Below are 18489 nucleotides of genomic sequence, written 5' to 3'. Positions count from 1 at the left end.
GCAACTTTATCGCCACCTGCCACCAAACCCTCTGGACCTCGATTTGACAACTTTTACGGTACTGTTGTTGATTGCATTCTTCAGCTTATTCACTTTGAATAGTTATCTCCCCGAAAATTTGCTCTTTGACAACTTGATGATAATGGACTCGTTGATGATGCACGTATACGAGATTTTTTTCCAATAAATTAGGGGAAAATATTTTATAATTCTAATTCCGTCGGGTTTAACGTATTATTGTGGATACAGAACGGAAAACAAACGCGGATTTTTAGGATAATGGTCAGTATAATTTTTATTAGATATTATTCTCACGTTGCATACTTACGTTTTACATCCAAGACTGTACATAACTGGCAGATGTCTGATGCCGGGGGTCGGTTTTGCACGAAACATACCATTTTGACACTGATTTGGGGGGTCAAGTTAGGGGGTCGGCTTATTTATGGGGTCGGCTTATACTTGATAACATACGGTACATTTCATACGTTTCTTGTTTTGGTTTTAAGCTGACAAAACATTTCCCATGACAGACCATGTACTCTCTAACTTTAACCACACTAACTCTCTGATTTTCATTCAACAGTACTTAAAGAAAACTTTAGGCTATGTCTGTTTGTTAGGATTTAACACAGAACATGTGTTTGTTATCAAATTAAGTTTTAGATGATATAAATTCGAATTTAACCCAACACTTATTACATGAAGATATGTTTAAGCACTTATTTATATTATTACAAATTTAACAGAGTACAATGTACAATGACTGAATAAAGTCATGCATATGTAATGTTATATTAAAGTACATACGCACCAGCATACAAAGAATCAGACAGAATTACAAAATTGTACAGTGCACATACAATGTAAAGTGGGAAACGATATTGACTTTATTGATATATTTGTGTTAGAATTTGAGAAATGCAACAAAACATGTGCAAAGGTCTAAAAAAATATTATATGAGCATTTTCATGAGCATTATAATGCTCTGATCACTGTGAAGACAAGATGTGTGCGGTCACTGCTTGAAAATGTAAACCATTTGATGCTGACGACACTTAACAGTACCATTTATTACACCAGAGATTGACATTTATTATCAGTATGAATATATGTAGTGTTTAGTTGTGTAATGACAAATACTCAATGGAAAGTTTACATAACCCTAAAGACAGTTTTGCGTCTTCTGTGTGTGAAATAGTATATTTAATAAATTAATATTTTAATATCATTTCCTTTATTAAAACTTAATTTATACCCTTAATTGATCATAATTAAAATGCAGTCATTGTAGAAATTTGCAACATTTTTATGTATTATTTGCCTATACAGTGAATTTATATTCCATGCACCACAAACCGTTACAGACATAAAAAAGGTAGATTTTAGTCATACCCATGTTTATCGCATTTGAAAGTTGGCTACATGTCGGCGATGACTGACATAATTCGTCCGTTGCTGTTCTCACTTTCTTCTGTAGCTGCTAAATACATGTTTTGTCCAAAATCTCAATTTCATAATGAACAGTGAAGTTACATAAAAAAAAGACTTTCAGTGTTTCACATTTCGCGTAGCGCGTCAGCTCCCCGCCGTAGTGAATTCCTTGAATGCAGCCTTATCGGCAGTGATACAAAAGCGATTTGAGTACATATACAATGAAAATATACTGCAGTTCTGAATGTGTGACACTGAGACATCCGGTCCCACACTCAAATAACCGATTGCAAAACGTCAACAAAATGACAAAAGATGACCTGAAAACGTTCACCTGATTCCACCGCCTCGCTTCGAACTGCCATTCCGCGATCCATACTTGCAATGTAAGCAGTCATGCCTATCCCAGATGTATCACAGAATCATGGAATAAATATTTCAGGACATAGCACTTGATATATCATCGTTAAAGGGAAAAGATATTCTGTCCATGCCACGGCGTGAACGTTACCGATGAAAGTGAAGGCTATACTGGTTAACTGTCTCTACGTGTAATCGTAACACGCACGGCTCACATCGCGCATACGACATGAGCTGTCAGTTTAAGGTTGGACCGTCCGGATCAGCGGATTAGTGAAGGGAAGACAAAAAGATCGCCCATTCGGTATTGTCAGTTTGAACATTGAAAGTTGTCAGTTTGACAATCCGTGTTGTTATTGTGACAACATCGAGAGTCTCATATTGTTTGCCTTAAAACAAACATTTATTAAATGCGATGTTTAGATAAAGACACGAGTTTTTTTTATAGATGACAACTTCTTTATTGTGAAGAGTCACGACGTTCCGAAGCATATTCTTACTTCTTCATCAGGTGAATGAAACAATGGAGTACAACGAGCAGTTTGTACTCCTGTACCCTGTATGTGCAAAACACTTTTACAACTTCCTTTCATTAATACAGAGTACGAATACGGTGTCGAATCTCGCAGAGTACGAATCTCGCATTGTCCATATTAACGGGAAACTCTTCTGCGTACTGATAGTTACGTTACTTTGTGGTTATATTAAGCTGTTTCCACAACCAATGCATGTCTAATGTTACGCGAAGGTGTTCTGGAGAGCGAGGATCCGTGACAAGTTCATCAACATCGGGCGTAGAAAGGATTCAAATGTGGCGTGTGTCCAGCAACGCAAACGTATGTCTGCCAACGTTGTGCTTGAAGAACCTTCTACTTCTAAACAGCCCAAGATGCCACTTCCTGTTGGAGAAGATGACTACAGCATCCATAGACACTTACAGTAGATGAAGCAGGAAGACAGCACAAAAACCAGATCGCTCCAAGATTTCCCCATTCATGAAACTCACTTTCAGTACCAGAAGAGAAATGGTCACATCACAGAGAGCTAACGTAAGAGAAATTCTGGACGAATATCTTTAGCTTGCTGTTGAGGATGAGGTAAATATCAAACTCTACATGTTTCTGAACGTTTCCTTTTGGAATGGTACATAAAGCCTACACAAATCTACTGTTCTACTATGTGAAAAATACCGGAGGTAGAGGCGTGGTTTTGTGGTTTCAGCTAATAAAGTGTAGTACACACGTGTAATAAAAATAATATAGTAAGTGCTTTATGTATCATTTTATGAATGAATATATTCCATGGAGTCGATGTATTTTAATACAACAATTAGTCATGTTCTCTGTCATATCGTGTAATTTGTTACGGCCATTCAAAGTTAAATAAAGAAATAAATAAAAGCTGGTGAATGTTTGTTGTGATGTCACAAAATATTTTATGATTTCCGATCTGTGCAGAATACTCCATGCGCACAGAGATTAACATCACAGACAATATGAACTCCGGACTGGGTAAGGTGGTTGAAAGAATCTATTACCTCATCAGAAATTCATCGAAAGTCGAGGATGACGTCAATGCCTTGATGAGAGACGTGAATACAAGACCTGATGAAAAAGTATCAGCATGTTTTTCCTCTTTCAGCCGAAATTGCCTAAATGTAGCTGTAAACCCTATGAATGGCTGGTCCCTGAAAATAAAACGTACAAACTACTAATTTGATTTTTTCAAGGATAATTTTATCTCAACTAAAATTTGGACACATTTTGAAGATTTTAGCTCTTTGGAAACCTGATATTGTTTATTAGGTGAAACAATATTCTCGCAGAGCATCGCGTGTTCAGTCATGCCTGCAGTTGGTCACGACAATAGTGCCAGTTATAGTATGCTTGTCCTTTTTGTACAGATGCAGCACTGGCCACGGTGATCCTGGGTCAGGAGGACTTCTTAGAGAAGAGGTGAAGACCTTAACTGCAAAGGGCTGTGAAGTGGGCATTGTTATATCGTTAAACTGATGTTAATCCATAATTGCTAAAATGTACATAAGTATTTATGGTATGAATGTTTATAAATAGATATAAGTTTATACAGTCAGCCTTAATCAGAATACTCCCGTTTTTCATTAAAACACACCAAACAATGTTCGGATAGTGAAACATACTGACTACTGAAACGAAGCATCACATAGACCACTACAGTAGACCGCCAACATATAGCTGGAATATTGCTGAATGCGGCGTAAAACTCAACTCACCCACTCACTACAGCAGAGTTACTTCCCTTTGACATACGTAGACAAGAACTTAAGAACCTTTTGCTTGGCATAGAACAAGTATTTCATTTTGGTTTATAGGTTGCAAATACAGTTCTATCCTTTATTGCCTACGGAAGCGCTGAAGGGACATGAGTATGAGAATTTTTTTTAATATATATTTCGTGCGCACGAGATACTAAAATGTGCGCACGATATAATATAGCGTGCGGATGATATACCAAAGCGTGCGCACGTTATACGAAAACGTGCGCACGATATAATATAGCGTGCGCACGATATACCAAAGCGTGCGCACGATATGATAAAGCGTGCGCACGATATAATAAAGCGTGCGCACTATATAACATAGCGTGCGCACAAAATGAAAGGAGACACAAAATGAAAGGAGACACGTATTTTTAAATGTTAAATCGTGCGCACGAGATACTATAGCGTGCGCACGGTATAGTATAGTGTGCGCACGATTTAACAAAACGTGCGCACGCTTTGTTAAATCGTGCGCACGCTTTGTTAAATCGTGCGCACGTTTTGTTAAATCGACAAAATAGTGCTGAAGATAAACAATAGAAAAGCCTTGAAAACCAAGAAAAGTCGGCCAATTCTTTGATCTCAAAGCTAAACGCAGGAACAGGATTTTTTAACCAGAAGAGACAAAAGTCAAATGTAACTTTGCGAAATTATCCTAAACTAACCTAACCTACCCATCATTTCTGTCGAAGTAGCGGCTGAGCGGGGTAGGCAGTTGACATTGGGTGCTGGCGAATAGATACTTCACTTTGTCGTTGTGAATTCGAATCCGGATGGACCTCAACCCAACAAAATTCTCAAATCTGTTGTCTACTAAGACAATGTAATCCCCTATATAGCATATGTTATATCTGACCATTTTCTAAATGGCACTGTGTAATCAAATATTTTATCAGGTGTCATTTGCTATAGAAATACTCCCCTTACATGGTATAGCACTGTAAATACATTTCATATACGTATAGTGTTTGGATTAGACCAACGCTTAGTCTTTATATATACCGTTCCTCAAGTTTGGAAGGAGGCCCCTGTCGCCCTAGTCTATATATACCGTTCCTCAAGTTTGGAAGAAGGCCCCTGTCGCCCTAGTCTATATATACCGTTCCTCAAGTTTGGAAGGAGGCCCCTGTCGCCCTAGTCTATATATACCGTTCCTCAAGTTTGGAAGGAGGCCCCTGTCGCCCCTATTCACAAAAAGTAGTATTAATGACTGTTCCAATGATTGACCAGTCGCACCTCCAAGTTGCAACGTTTTCAAACACGTGTTCAATAATTCAGAGATAATGATATGGTTTCTCATCTCCAATCCGGATTGAAACCAGGTGATTCTACTGTTAATCAACTACGTATTTATATGATTTCATCGTCGGTGACGTAGATAAAGGAAAATAATTTAGAGCAGTATTTTGTGATGTAAGCAAAACAGTCAACGGAGTTTTGCACAAGGGTATCATTTATAAATTAGAAAGATATGGTATGAAGGGTAATTTATCAAAACGGTTTAAGAGTTATCTTGAAAATAGGGAACAACGTGTCTTAATTGAAGAATTTAGTTCTCACAATCAAGCTGCTTTTGCTGGAATATCCCAGGGTTCAGTACTGGGGCCGCTCTTGTCTATTGTTTATATAAACGATAGAAGAAAGAAAGATATAGGTGAAGGTATAAAAGGTAATATATGCCTTTTCGAGGATGATACTGTGACAGGGCGTGGAGTCATCCCACAGATGACATCCTTACCATGTCAGCTTGGTGACGGGGTTAACCTCTTTGGTCATGTGGACAAGGAGTCCGACTTCGGATCGGAAGGTCCGTCGTTCGAATTCCAGCACGGGACGCTGTCGCTGCTCTTGTCAACCACTATCTGTAAGCTACCGGTTGCTTTGCTGGGAGTTAGGGTAGTGGAATCGTGCGTGAGTTACAGCAAACTCACGCTACCCGGATATTTCTCCACCATCTGTCCAAGAGCGTTCGTTGGGGTTTGCTCTCGGGTGGTAGTTTAGAATGGTGGACAAGAGACAGGGAAGACATGAGTTGATGTTAGAGATGAAGACAGCAGCAGCCACGTTTTATTATTGTTTGGTTGAATGATGGTCGAAATGGTGTACACAGTGGTAAACATGTGACAAACGTACATCGGGACTGAGTGGCCAATCAATGATCCCGATGTGGAGACCCGCTCTGTCACTTACACACATATTAGAAGTCCGACGTACGGTCACTGGCCCATGCACATGTACACACGCAAGATTCGGCGACTTAAGGGGGTGGTAACTGACATGTATTGATAGCGTTTGAGAATTAAGGGTCCTGCCCGGAGAGGGGTTTATGATAAAAGGCGATACACCGAATGTTTGCTGAATACATTATATAGACAAAGGGGATAGAATTTCGGTGCACTCTGGACATATATTGAAACAAATAGATGGCTTAAATAAATGAAGTTTTAAAGAAACTTACTGAAATGATTTAGTCTATGACAACACAAGCTGACAAGGTAAGGATGTCATCTGTGGGATGACTCCACGCTCTGCTACACTGACAAGGTAAGGATGTCATCTGTGGGATGACTCCACGCTCTGCTACACTGACAAGGTAAGGATGTCATCTGTGGGATGACTCCACGCTCTGCTACAATACTTCTTTACATGCCACCATTGATGATCCCGACGCACGTGCTACTGCGATGAACGATGACTTTACAACGAATTTCTGAATGGGCAGAAAAGTGGCAGGTATCTTTTAATCCAAACAAGACAGAATCAGTACGTTTTACTCGTAACCTGCAGTGTCATAAACATTGAGGCCTAATACTTCGGCATGATTGCTCATGGAATGAACACATTAACAATTGCGCCAAAAGTTGCGCTAGTGGAGAGTTGGCTCAGTCTTAAATATCGTTTAAGCTGGAAGACATAAGAAACTATGTAGAAACAGTTCATATTACCAGTTTTTGATGATAATCATATATGGGATAAAATATGTACCATATAATATGTACCAAACAAAAAGCAGATATACTTGAAAAACTCAATCTTTATGATCTAAGAACCGTGTGTGGTGCTGCTCGAGGTACCAGCTGTCATAAAATATACAGAGAAACTAATTGTCATCCGTTGTGTCGTAAAAGATACTTTCATAACAATGACAAAATGGTTAATAACTTTACGCCAAGTTATCTTAGTAATCTTGTTCCGCCTAGAGTATCAGATGTCGTTGGTTATAATTTGCGCAATGATTCAAAACTTCAGACTATAAAATGTAAACCTGTAAAGTATGCGAGGTCCTTTCTTCTAGATGCCGTTAAATTATGGAATTCATTACCAACTGAACATAGAGAATTGCCAAGCCTAAAAAATGTAATTTCAAATGATTTTAATATCTACAGTAATTGTGACTTAAATTTCGGTAGCAGATTTTGTCAGATCTCCGACTTGAATGTAGTGACCATCTCCAACATCATCTTGCTCTTGTGGCCATAACTACAAAGGCTCTGGTCATTGTGTCTTTCCATGTACTCTTTACGACGATGTATGTTAAACGATGTATTTTTATGCTAATGGGTTCGACCCAAACTGTTCCTCAATAGAAAACAAAGAACTTTTAATCTCAGTCCACTCGTTTATAAATTTAACAGGCAGATTTCATCGAAAATAATTTGTCTGTATGACTTGTATTTTTAAACAATGATTGGCGTTATTTCTCGTTGTTTGCACCATTTTATATCATTTACATTGTTCATGCTTCATGGCATGTTTATTCTTCCCTCCATTGTATCCACGGTATTAATATAAGCATATGCTTGTTCACCACTCAGATTCCTTTCATTGGAAATAAATACGTTTAAATCATTTACCTTTCCCGATTAGAAGTTCACGAGAAGAGCATCGGAATAATGTTAAACTTTGTCTTTACTTTATTTACATATAAACATGACTGATAGAATTCGGTATGGATGTTGTTTTTAAACATTAGATTAATGTCACATTTGCTTGAAACAGATAATTATTCTTGTCAGTTTTAGTCTTTCGGTAAATGATTTGATGAATTCTGGATATATTAAATTCTCTTGGTTATTTCAAATATCCACCATTTTTGCTTTATCCAAATCAACTGTCAGATTTGACTGCTCACAAAAACTTTTCCAGTTCACATATTTGCCTGTTAAGACCAATAATAGTACTTGATAGTAACACAATGTAATCACAAAAAAGCAACGGCATTATTTGGAAGATATTCTCGATCTGCGTGGTCAATTCATTAACGAAAAACGAAAATAAGAAGGACTCAGTACACAGCCTTGTCTGACGCCTACTTGTCAAATGTTTCTGACATTAGAATGTTGTTTCTGACACAAGCTTTAACATTCTCATATAGGTTTTTAAAGAGTTTATTCTTTTTCGGGTTTAGTCCACTTGTGTTTAGATGATTCAATAATTTATTTCTTTCCACAGTCAAACGTTTTAGCAAAGTCAACAAACAACGCTATTGAAGATATAGACTACAAGGGTGATCCATACCAACTCTGGATCATCAAAAGATAAAACAGTCAATTCAGAAAGATGAAAACTCCTAGATACATGCAGCAAGTTTAACATGCATGTTCTAAATGGGAGAAATGGGAATGATAAATGATAAAAATGGAGAATTCACATTCATTGGACACCAAGGTAACAGTGTTGTAGACTACTGTTTGGTTTCCTCATGTGTATACAGATACTTTGAAAGCTTTGATGTTCTAGCGCGATCCGAATCGGACCACTTGCCTATAACAGTAGATATGAAAATATCACATGATATAACACGTGACAACTATCACTCAGAGCGTGCGCGTGCAGACATACACACCAATGAGACAGAGCGGTGGGACTCTAGCCGTAAGGGTGAGTTTATTCACTACATTTCGGAAAATATTAATGAATTCAGCATCATATTTCATGAAGTATGATACATATGCGGAAGTCAGGCAAGGTTGCATTCTATCACCGGTTCTTTTCTTGTTATATGTCGAAGAACTTGTTAAGGAATTGTTAGAGGTGTATTTATTAACGAACATATCAGAGGTCTTGTAGTGTTGCTATTTGCAGATCATGTCGTGATCCTTGCTGATTCTGTTGTCCAGTTACAATGTAAGATAGATACTTTAAATGAATATTGTCTGGTTACAGAACCACGAACAAGGTTCTTTTAGGTGAATGTGGACGTTTTCCACTATTTGTTCGCTGTCCGGTTATATCATTATTGGCTAAGATTGATGAGACAACCAATTTCACCATATTCACGATGTAGTTATGAAATGCTTAAAACATCAGATGATACAGGAGATACTAATTGGGTTTCCTTCGCCAGAACTATTCTTGTCAGTGATAACTTTGGAAATGTATGGCTCGGGCAAAATGTAAGCAATGCAGAATGTTTCATCGAAGTATTCGAGCAGAGATGCAAAGATATTTATCAACAAGACTGGTGCAAAGAAATAACTGCATCTACATCTGTCAACTTTTATTCAGAATATAAATATTGTATTAATACAGAAATTTACTTTTCAAAGATTAAATCATCATAACTTAAGCATGCGCTCACTAAATTTAGATGTAATGGCCACAATTTTAAAGTCAAAGCCGTACGATTTGCTAAAACTGTAAATGCTATAGATACCCAGTGTCCACTCTGTAATCTGTCGCAACAGGATGAGTACCATTTACTACTTATATGTACAATACTAAAAAAACAGAGAAAAATATCTGCCTAATTTCTTTCATAACCAACCGTCCCGACAAACATTTTGTATGCTGCTCCGCACAGAAGATACGGACACATTGTTTAAGGTAGCTCTGGTGCTGTATCACATAATTAGGTTCAGAGAAAGTAGTGTAAATTACAAATGAGTGTCTATAGATTTACCATGTAACTACAACACGTGAAATCACAGGTAGCGCATATATGCATTGTTAGGATTTTTCACAGATGTACTACTGGGCCACATATACAAATAAAGTCTGTCTGTCTGTCTGAAATCTTTGTCCACTGTGCTGTAAAAAACAACAGGTGCCTTACTCTACATCCAAACTGATGTTAAAGAAGATACCAAGATGGCTATTACATGATACAACAGCCATGTCTTCAGTCAAAACCTTGTTCCCATCGTGTTGCTTCACTTCCCCACCGCAAATAGTTAATGTTACAAGTTCATTCAAAATATCACCGACAACTGATTCTGATAGTGAAAAACAGTACATGCCTATTAATGCACCTAGCAGTCCTCTAAAGAAGTTGTTTTCTGTTTGTAAAGTGCAAAAACTATGTAGTCTACTTTTAGGGTGTGGAAGCTTTCAATCACACTTGCTCACCACGTTGATTTGTTTACAAAAAGAAAACAGCTATTTGACTGGTCACTATTTACAGATGGGACAATCAGTGAAGGGTTCATTAGTATTCTATTTCCGTTGTAATTGTGTTTAGAATTATTCAAAAGGTTTTAAAATAATGAATGTATAGATACTGACAAACCAAGTTAAACGATATGAAACACAAAATTAGTTTGATGTACTAGGTCAGTGGGCATTGTTATTTTTACATAGCATAAATGTAAATATTTAGTGTTTTTTCATATGCTGGCATTTATTTTTCTTGAATATTTCGAATTTTCCAGTGTATTTTTATGCAAATACGCAGCTTATCTGGAGCTTCTGAGTGGCTATATTGTGGTTCTGTGTGGTAATGCTGTGGTTCTGTGTGGTGATACTGTGGTTCAGTGTGATGATACTGTGGTTCTGTGGTGATACTGTGGTTCTGTGTGGTGATGCTGCGGTTCAGTGTGATGATACTGTGGTTCAGTGTGATGATACTGTGGTTCTGTGGTGATACTGTGGTTCTGTGTGGTGATGCTGTGGTTCAGTGTGATGATACTGTGGTTCTGTGGTGATGCTGTGGTTCTGTGGTGATGCTGTGGTTCTGTGTGGTGATGCTGTGGTTCAGTGTAATGATACTGTGGTTCTGTGGTGATACTGTGGTTCTGTGTCATGATGCTGTGGTTCAGTGTGATGATACTGTGGTTCTGTGGTAATGCTGTGGTTCTGTGTGGTGATACTGTGGTTCAGTGTGATGATACTGTGGTTCTGTGGTGATGTTGTGGTTCTGTGTGGTGATGCTGTGGTTCAGTGTGATGATACTGTGGTTCTGTGGTGATGCTGTGGTTCTGTGTGGTGATACTGTGGTTATCTGTGTGATGATGCTACGTCTCGGTGTGATGATGTTACCTAACTAAAATACTTAAACTCACATATAGCCAATATAACAGTGACACATGGAAGCTAAATCAAATACCTTTATTTCAACAGTAGCTGCTGCTGGAGTATACATATATAAATCCAGACCAGTCACAAGAACACGCATGAGGACACCTGACAACATGGACATGGATTGATACAGGCAGTGTATAATACAGTGAATGTATGCTTGTTCCTGCTATGGCTGCAAAGACAACACTCTTCAGATATTTCTATTGTCATCAAGATGTCCTTGAAAATGTGTTTTTCTGTTGTAAGCATAACCAATAATATCCTGAAAGATTGTTTAGTCCATTTCACTTGACTAATACAAATCAGCATAACCAAGCTTGAGCCTCACAGTTAATAAAAGGCCTCTCCCTGAAGTACAAGAAAAGTTGAATTGAAGAAAATAAAAGGATGTGATTTACAGTTCTATTTCCAATAAGAAGTGTCTACAGCATGTTTCTCCCAAGAATTCATCACAAAAAAATTTTGTGACGTAAATGATGGACGTCAATAAACATATACACACCCACAATGTATGACAAGTCCCCAAATGAAGAGGGAACAAGCCCAAACATATAAGCAATTTTTACCAAAAAGCTGCCGAATCCTACATAGAAATAACTAACACCACATGTCAGATCTGTAGTATACCCTGATGGACTTTACTTCCACATTGCATCAAGGACTTTGATGTAAGCTGCCACTTACACTGATAAAAGAACTGTAATCAGAATAACCAATGAGATACGATGAATAGTAATGCACAAATACGCAAATGTAAGGAATAACCAGTGTGATACGTCAAACACTCAAACAGTGACATAACTGTAAGGAATAACCAGTGTGATACCTCAAAAAAAATATCACACAATGACACAGATGTAGGGAACAACCAGTGTGACACAGTATCACACAATGACACAACTGTAGGGAATAACCAGTGTAATACATCACACAGTATCACAAAATGACACAACTGTATGGAATAACCAGTGTGATTATGTGATATGTCAAGCAGCATCACACAAAGACATAACTGTAGGGAACAACCAGCGTGATACGTCAAACAGCATCACACAAAGACATAACTGTAGGGAACAACCAGTGTGATATGTCAAACAGCATCACACAAAGACATAACTGTAGGGAACAACCAGTGTGATACGTCAAACAGCATCACACAAAGACATAACTGTTGGGAACAACCAGTGTGATACGTCAAGCAGCATCACACAAGGACATAACTGTATGGAATAACCAGTGTGATACCTCAAAAAAAATATCACACAATGACACAGATGTAGGGAACAACCAGTGTGACACAGTATCACACAATGACACAACAGTAGGGAATAACCAGTGTAATACATCACACAGTATCACAAAATGACACAACTGTATGGAATAACCAGTGTGATACGTCCAACAGTATTGCACAATGACACAACTGCATGGAACAACCAGCGTGATACGTCAAACAGCATCACACAAAGACATAACTGTAGGGAACAACCAGTGTGATACATCAAGCAGCATCAGACAAAGACATAACTGTAGGGAACAACTAGTGTGATACGTCAAACAGCATCACACAAAGACAAAACTGTAGGGAACAACCAGTGTGATACGTCAAGCAGCATCACACAAAGACATAACTGTTGGGAACAACCAGTGTGATACGTCAAGCAGCATCACACAAAGACATAACTGTTGGGAACAACCAGTGTGATACGTGAAGCAGCATCACAGAAGGACATAACTTAGGAAACAACTAGTGTGATGCGTCAAACAGCATCACACAAAGACATAACTGTAGGGAACAACCAGTGTTATATGTCAAACAGCATCACACAAAGACATAACTGTTGGGAACAACCAGCGTGATACGTCAAGCAGCATCACACAAAGACATAACTGTAGGGAACAACCAGCGTGATACGTCAAGCAGCATCACACAAAGACATAACTGTAGGGAACAACCAGTGTGATACATCAAGCAGCATCACACAAAGACATAACTGTAGGGAACAACCAGCGTGATACGTCAAACAGCATCACACAAAGACATAACTGTAGGGAACAACCAGTGTGATACGTCAAACAGCATCACACAAAGACATAACTGTAGGGAACAACCAGTGTGATACGTCAAACAGCATCACACAAAGACATAACTGTTGGGAACAACCAGTGTGATACGTCAAGCAGCATCACACAAGGACATAACTGTAAGGAATAACCAATGTGATACCTCAAAAAATTATTGCACAATGACACAGATGTAGGGAACAACCAGTTTGATACAGTATCACACAATGACACAACAGTAGAGAATAACCAGTGTAATACATCACACAGTATCACAAAATGATACAACTGTATGGAATAACCAGTGTGATACGTCCAACAGTATTGCACAATGACACAACTGCAGGGAACAACCAGCGTGATACGTCAAACAGCATCACACAAAGAGATAACTGTAGGGAACAACCAGTGTGATACAGCATCACACAAGGACGTAACTGTAGGGAAAAACCAGCATGACGCGTCAAACAGCACCGCACAAGGACATAACTGTTGGGAACAAGCAGTGTGATACGTCAAATGGTAGAGGACAGTGACACAAGTGTAGGGAATAAGCAAAGTTGTTAACTAAATAAGGCAAAACAAAATTGAACATTATGTTGAATACAGATAGACACTGAAAAAACCCAACATAACAAAATCAACTGTTTGAAGGGTAAACATATAGTGGATATTACAGAGACTGATTCATATGAGTCTTAAAAATACAACAGCATTCCTACATAAATACTGAACAGCACTAAATAAGTCAGGCAAGAATAGCAGCTTTAATGTACATAGTTCCAAAGTATTGGTGGGGATGTTGGTCAACAAAAGATTTGACATCATTGTGGTGATTGCCAAAAGTGGCATCACTATATATGGTAAAATAGACTTCACTTTTTACTGTCTCCTCATTCACCAGAGACACCCTGTCTCTGTGTATACATATGAACATGGTTTATTGTGACTTCTATCTTAACCTGTTGGGGCCAACTTGCCACTCCTCTTCCAAGTTCTAACACAGCACTGGTAAGTTAATTCAATCACTTTACTTGTCATGACAAATAAATATGCATACAAAAAGACAAGGACTCATTTTTTAAACAATGTGGGTTTGCTGACTGACCTATTGTAAGAAGTGAAAGTATGTCAGCACCTGACATGTTGCTATCTACTAGGACAAAGATTCTCTCCTTCTGTTCTTGCTGCAATGGCATTTCAAACACTTCAAATTATCACGTGACAAGAGCATGCACTATTGTTTGTTTAGAGATTTGCTCTAGGTCTGCGATCAATGTGTCACTGGTAACAAGTTGACTAATCAATTGGTCAGTGTGATGACAATGTGTGTATAGATGTGTACATAAAGATGCGAGAATGTTCAATTTGTTAATCTTCACTTTGATTTTTTGGTAGCATGTTTGAAGGAAAGACTTTTGATTGCATGATTGCAATTTTTAGTTTCAAGAACAAAAGACAAAAGAGTAAATTTGCACATCTTAGGGCTTTTGGGAACTCTAGAACTCTGAGTTTGAAGTGGGAATTTGATACATGTGACAAGACATCAGGGCAGTGACTAGTGATAAATAGTGATAAATACAAAGAAACCGTAAGGAATGAAGAGATGGGTTTGACACTACTGAAAATTAGTCTTAATCGAGTAAGCAACCCTGGGGTTTGATTATTATGCTGTCTCTTCTTATTTGTTCAGTGCGATGATGTGTGAGAGCAATCTGGGAATCCAAAATGAGTTGGAGATGTGAGATTTCAACAAGGTTCAACTGTACTCAACAAGGAATCTATCTAGAGCCTAGAAATCTTGGTGATTGTTATGTACATTTTTCATCCACAGAGATTCTCTATTAAACTAATGTGCCAAGAAGATTTTCATTACCAATATCTGTGTACAAGATCCCATGTATCTCTCCCCTAACATGTGGTATGGCAACAACAAGCATCTGATGTTGGTTACTCATCAGGAAAACCTTGCAGAATGAATGTCTGATACAAAGTGCATTATCTTACCTCATACATACATGTTGCCTTCTAGTTGGATGAGCACTCTTCTATCATTTTCAGTGAACCCCGCTTGAAAGCGAGAAACATTTCTATGTACCTCACTCGGATTGCCGAACTCATTTGGTACTTCGTGGTAGTAGTTCTTTATCTCGAATAAGAGAGAATTAACTATGATGTGTGGAAATTACCGATCTTTTGCGAATTCAAATCGATGGAAGGCAGATAACTCAAAATCTGTTTTCCTTGTCCTAAAAATCTAGCGTTGGCTACAAAATGATTTGTACCCGTGCTTCAAACAATTCAAAATTAACATTGAAGCATTTGGTTAGATAAATATATTGTTCACTGGTCCTTCAGGGTGAATTATACGTTGTTCACTGATTAAGATAGGCCCTGTGCTACCAGTAAACAATGTATTTATCTTACTGAACATCTCAATGTTAATTCTGAACTATTTGAAGCTTGGGCATTGGATTGTACACTTCAGCCAACCTGTGTGAATCAAACGATTTGAATCTTGCATCTTGTTGTTTTTCCCGTCAGTATTGTCTTACTTAAGTCACAGCGGTGTAATTCCCCTTCTTAATATTCATAGGGAGTATATTTGAACATTTGTCAAAGTTTACTTATTAAAATATGGGTAATATGGGGCAAATGTTTTTTTGTAGCCTTCGCTAGATTTTGCAGAAAACACAAGAAAAACAGATTTAGAGTTATCTCCCTTCTATCGATTTGCATTCGCAAAACATCAGTAATTTCCGTGTACCATGCCTGATTTAGTGTTATTCGATATAAAGAAGTACTGCCATGAAGTACTGAATGAGTTGTCATTGGCAGTGAGTATAGTGCAAATGTAGCCTGATTGTATGAGGGGTACATTGAAAATAATAGAAGAGTGCTTAGGAAATCGGAAAATGACATTTATTTGTGAGGTAAGAAAAGGGTTGATGTACCCTTGATGTTCTAGCTCAGGAAACATAAACATCGAGAGAGTGTAGTCATACATCCCTGTGGTGATACATCAACTACATCAGAAGTAGACAGCTCAATCACTATCTGTGTGTTGACTGTGGACAGGGGCAATGTAGCATGTTCCTCACATTTGATTACTCAGTTATATATTCCTTGATGACTTCCTTCCATCACAAGAACCAGTGAGTTCTTTCAAAGCCTTGAGCTGAAACACAAGCATGTGTCCATAATGTACTGACAGTGCAGAATACACTGACTGGTTGGGTGATCCCAAAACAAATCAAATTTAGTTGCTTCATTTCTGCTTATTGTTTGAAGCTACACATAACAACATCCAGCTACATCATGACAGTCTGTAAATAATGGAGTCAACAGACAACCCTGTGATGGACATTACGGGTATCAATCCCTGTGATGGACATTACGGGTATCAATCCCTGTGATGGACACTACGGGTATCAATCCCTGTGATGGACACTACGGGTATCAATCCCTGTGATGGACATTACGGGTATCAATCCCTGTGATGGACATTACGGGTATCAATCCCTGTGATGGACATTACGGGTATCAATCCCTGTGATGGACATTACGGGTATCAATCCCTGTGATGGACATTACGGGTATCAATCCATGTGATGGACATTACGGGTATCAATCCCTGTGATGGACATTACGGGTATCAATCCATGTGATGGACATTACGGGTATCAATCCCTGTGATGGACATTACGGGTTTCAATCCCTGTGATGGACATTACGGGTTTCAATCCCTGTGATGGACATTACGGGTATCAATCCCTGTGATGGACATTACGGGTATCAATCCCTGTGATGGACATTACGGGTATCAATCCCGTAATGATGGACATTACGGGTATCAATCCCTGTGATGGACATTACGGGTATCAATCCCTGTGATGGACATTACGGGTATCAATCCCTGTGATGGACATTACGGGTATCAATCCATGTGATGGACATTACGGGTATCAATCCCTGTGATGGACATTACGGGCATCAATCCATGTGATGGACATTACGGGTATCAATCCCTGTGATGGACATTACGGGTATCAATCCATGTGATGGACATTACGGGTATCAATCCCTGTGATGGACATTACGGGTTTCAATCCCTGTGATGGACATTACGGGTTTCAATCCCTGTGATGGACATTACGGGTATCAATCCATGTGATGGACATTACGGGTATCAATCCCTGTGATGGACATTACGGGTATCAATCCCTGTGATGGACATTACGGGTATCAATCCCTGTGATGGACATTACGGGTATCAATCCATGTGATGGACATTACGGGTATCAATCCATGTGATGGACATTACGGGTATCAATCCCTGTGATGGACATTACGGGTATCAATCCCTGTGATGGACATTACGGGTATCAATCCCTGTGATGGACATTACGGGTATCAATCCATGTGATGGACATTACGTGTATCAATCCCTGTGATGGACATTACGGGTATCAATCCCTGTGATGGACATTACGGGTATCAATCCATGTGATGGACATTACGGGTATCAATCCCTGTGATGGACATTACGGGTATCAATCCATGTGATGGACATTACGGGTATCAATCCCTGTGATGGACATTACGGGCATCAATCCCTGTGATGGACATTACGGGTTTCAATCCCTGTGATGGACATTACGGGTATCAATCCATGTGATGGACATTACGGGTATCAATCCCTGTGATGGACACTACGGGTATCAATCCATGTGATGGACATTACGGGTATCAATCCCTGTGATGGACATTACGGGTATCAATCCATGTGATGGACATTACGGGTATCAATCCATCTGATGGACATTACGGGTATCAATCCCTGTGATGGACATTACGGGTTTCAATCCCTGTGATGGACATTACGGGTATCAATACCTGTGATGGACATTACGGGTATCAATCCCTGTGATGGACATTACGGGTATCAATCCCTGTGATGGACATTACGGGTTTCAATCCCTGTGATGGACATTACGGGTTTCAATCCATGTGATGGACATTACGGGTATCA

At 38.7% G+C, this 18489-nt stretch overlaps 1 protein-coding gene across 4 annotated transcripts in view; it reads right to left on the bottom strand.

Annotated features, from left to right (window-relative positions):
* Positions 1-18489, bottom strand: part of LOC137284447 (uncharacterized) — a 133392-nt gene that overhangs the window by 8168 nt on the left and 106735 nt on the right. For 2 of the 4 annotated variants that reach the window (XR_010956904.1, XM_067816250.1), the window contains exon 20: positions 11406-16635. Coding sequence is in view for 3 of the 4 variants with exons in the window: in XM_067816250.1 (XP_067672351.1) it covers positions 16601-16635 (35 nt within the window). In the remaining variant the exon portion in view is untranslated. Of the gene's footprint in view, positions 1-3410; positions 3483-11405; positions 16636-18489 lie in introns of those variants that run through there. The other 2 variants (XM_067816251.1, XM_067816252.1) reach the window with 2 other exon arrangements.

This window comes from Haliotis asinina, chromosome 5 (assembly GCF_037392515.1).
Source record: "Haliotis asinina isolate JCU_RB_2024 chromosome 5, JCU_Hal_asi_v2, whole genome shotgun sequence".
NCBI lineage: Eukaryota > Metazoa > Mollusca > Gastropoda > Lepetellida > Haliotidae > Haliotis > Haliotis asinina.
Note: the sequence above shows the minus strand (reverse complement) of the source record. Positions and strands in the feature narration are given on the sequence as shown.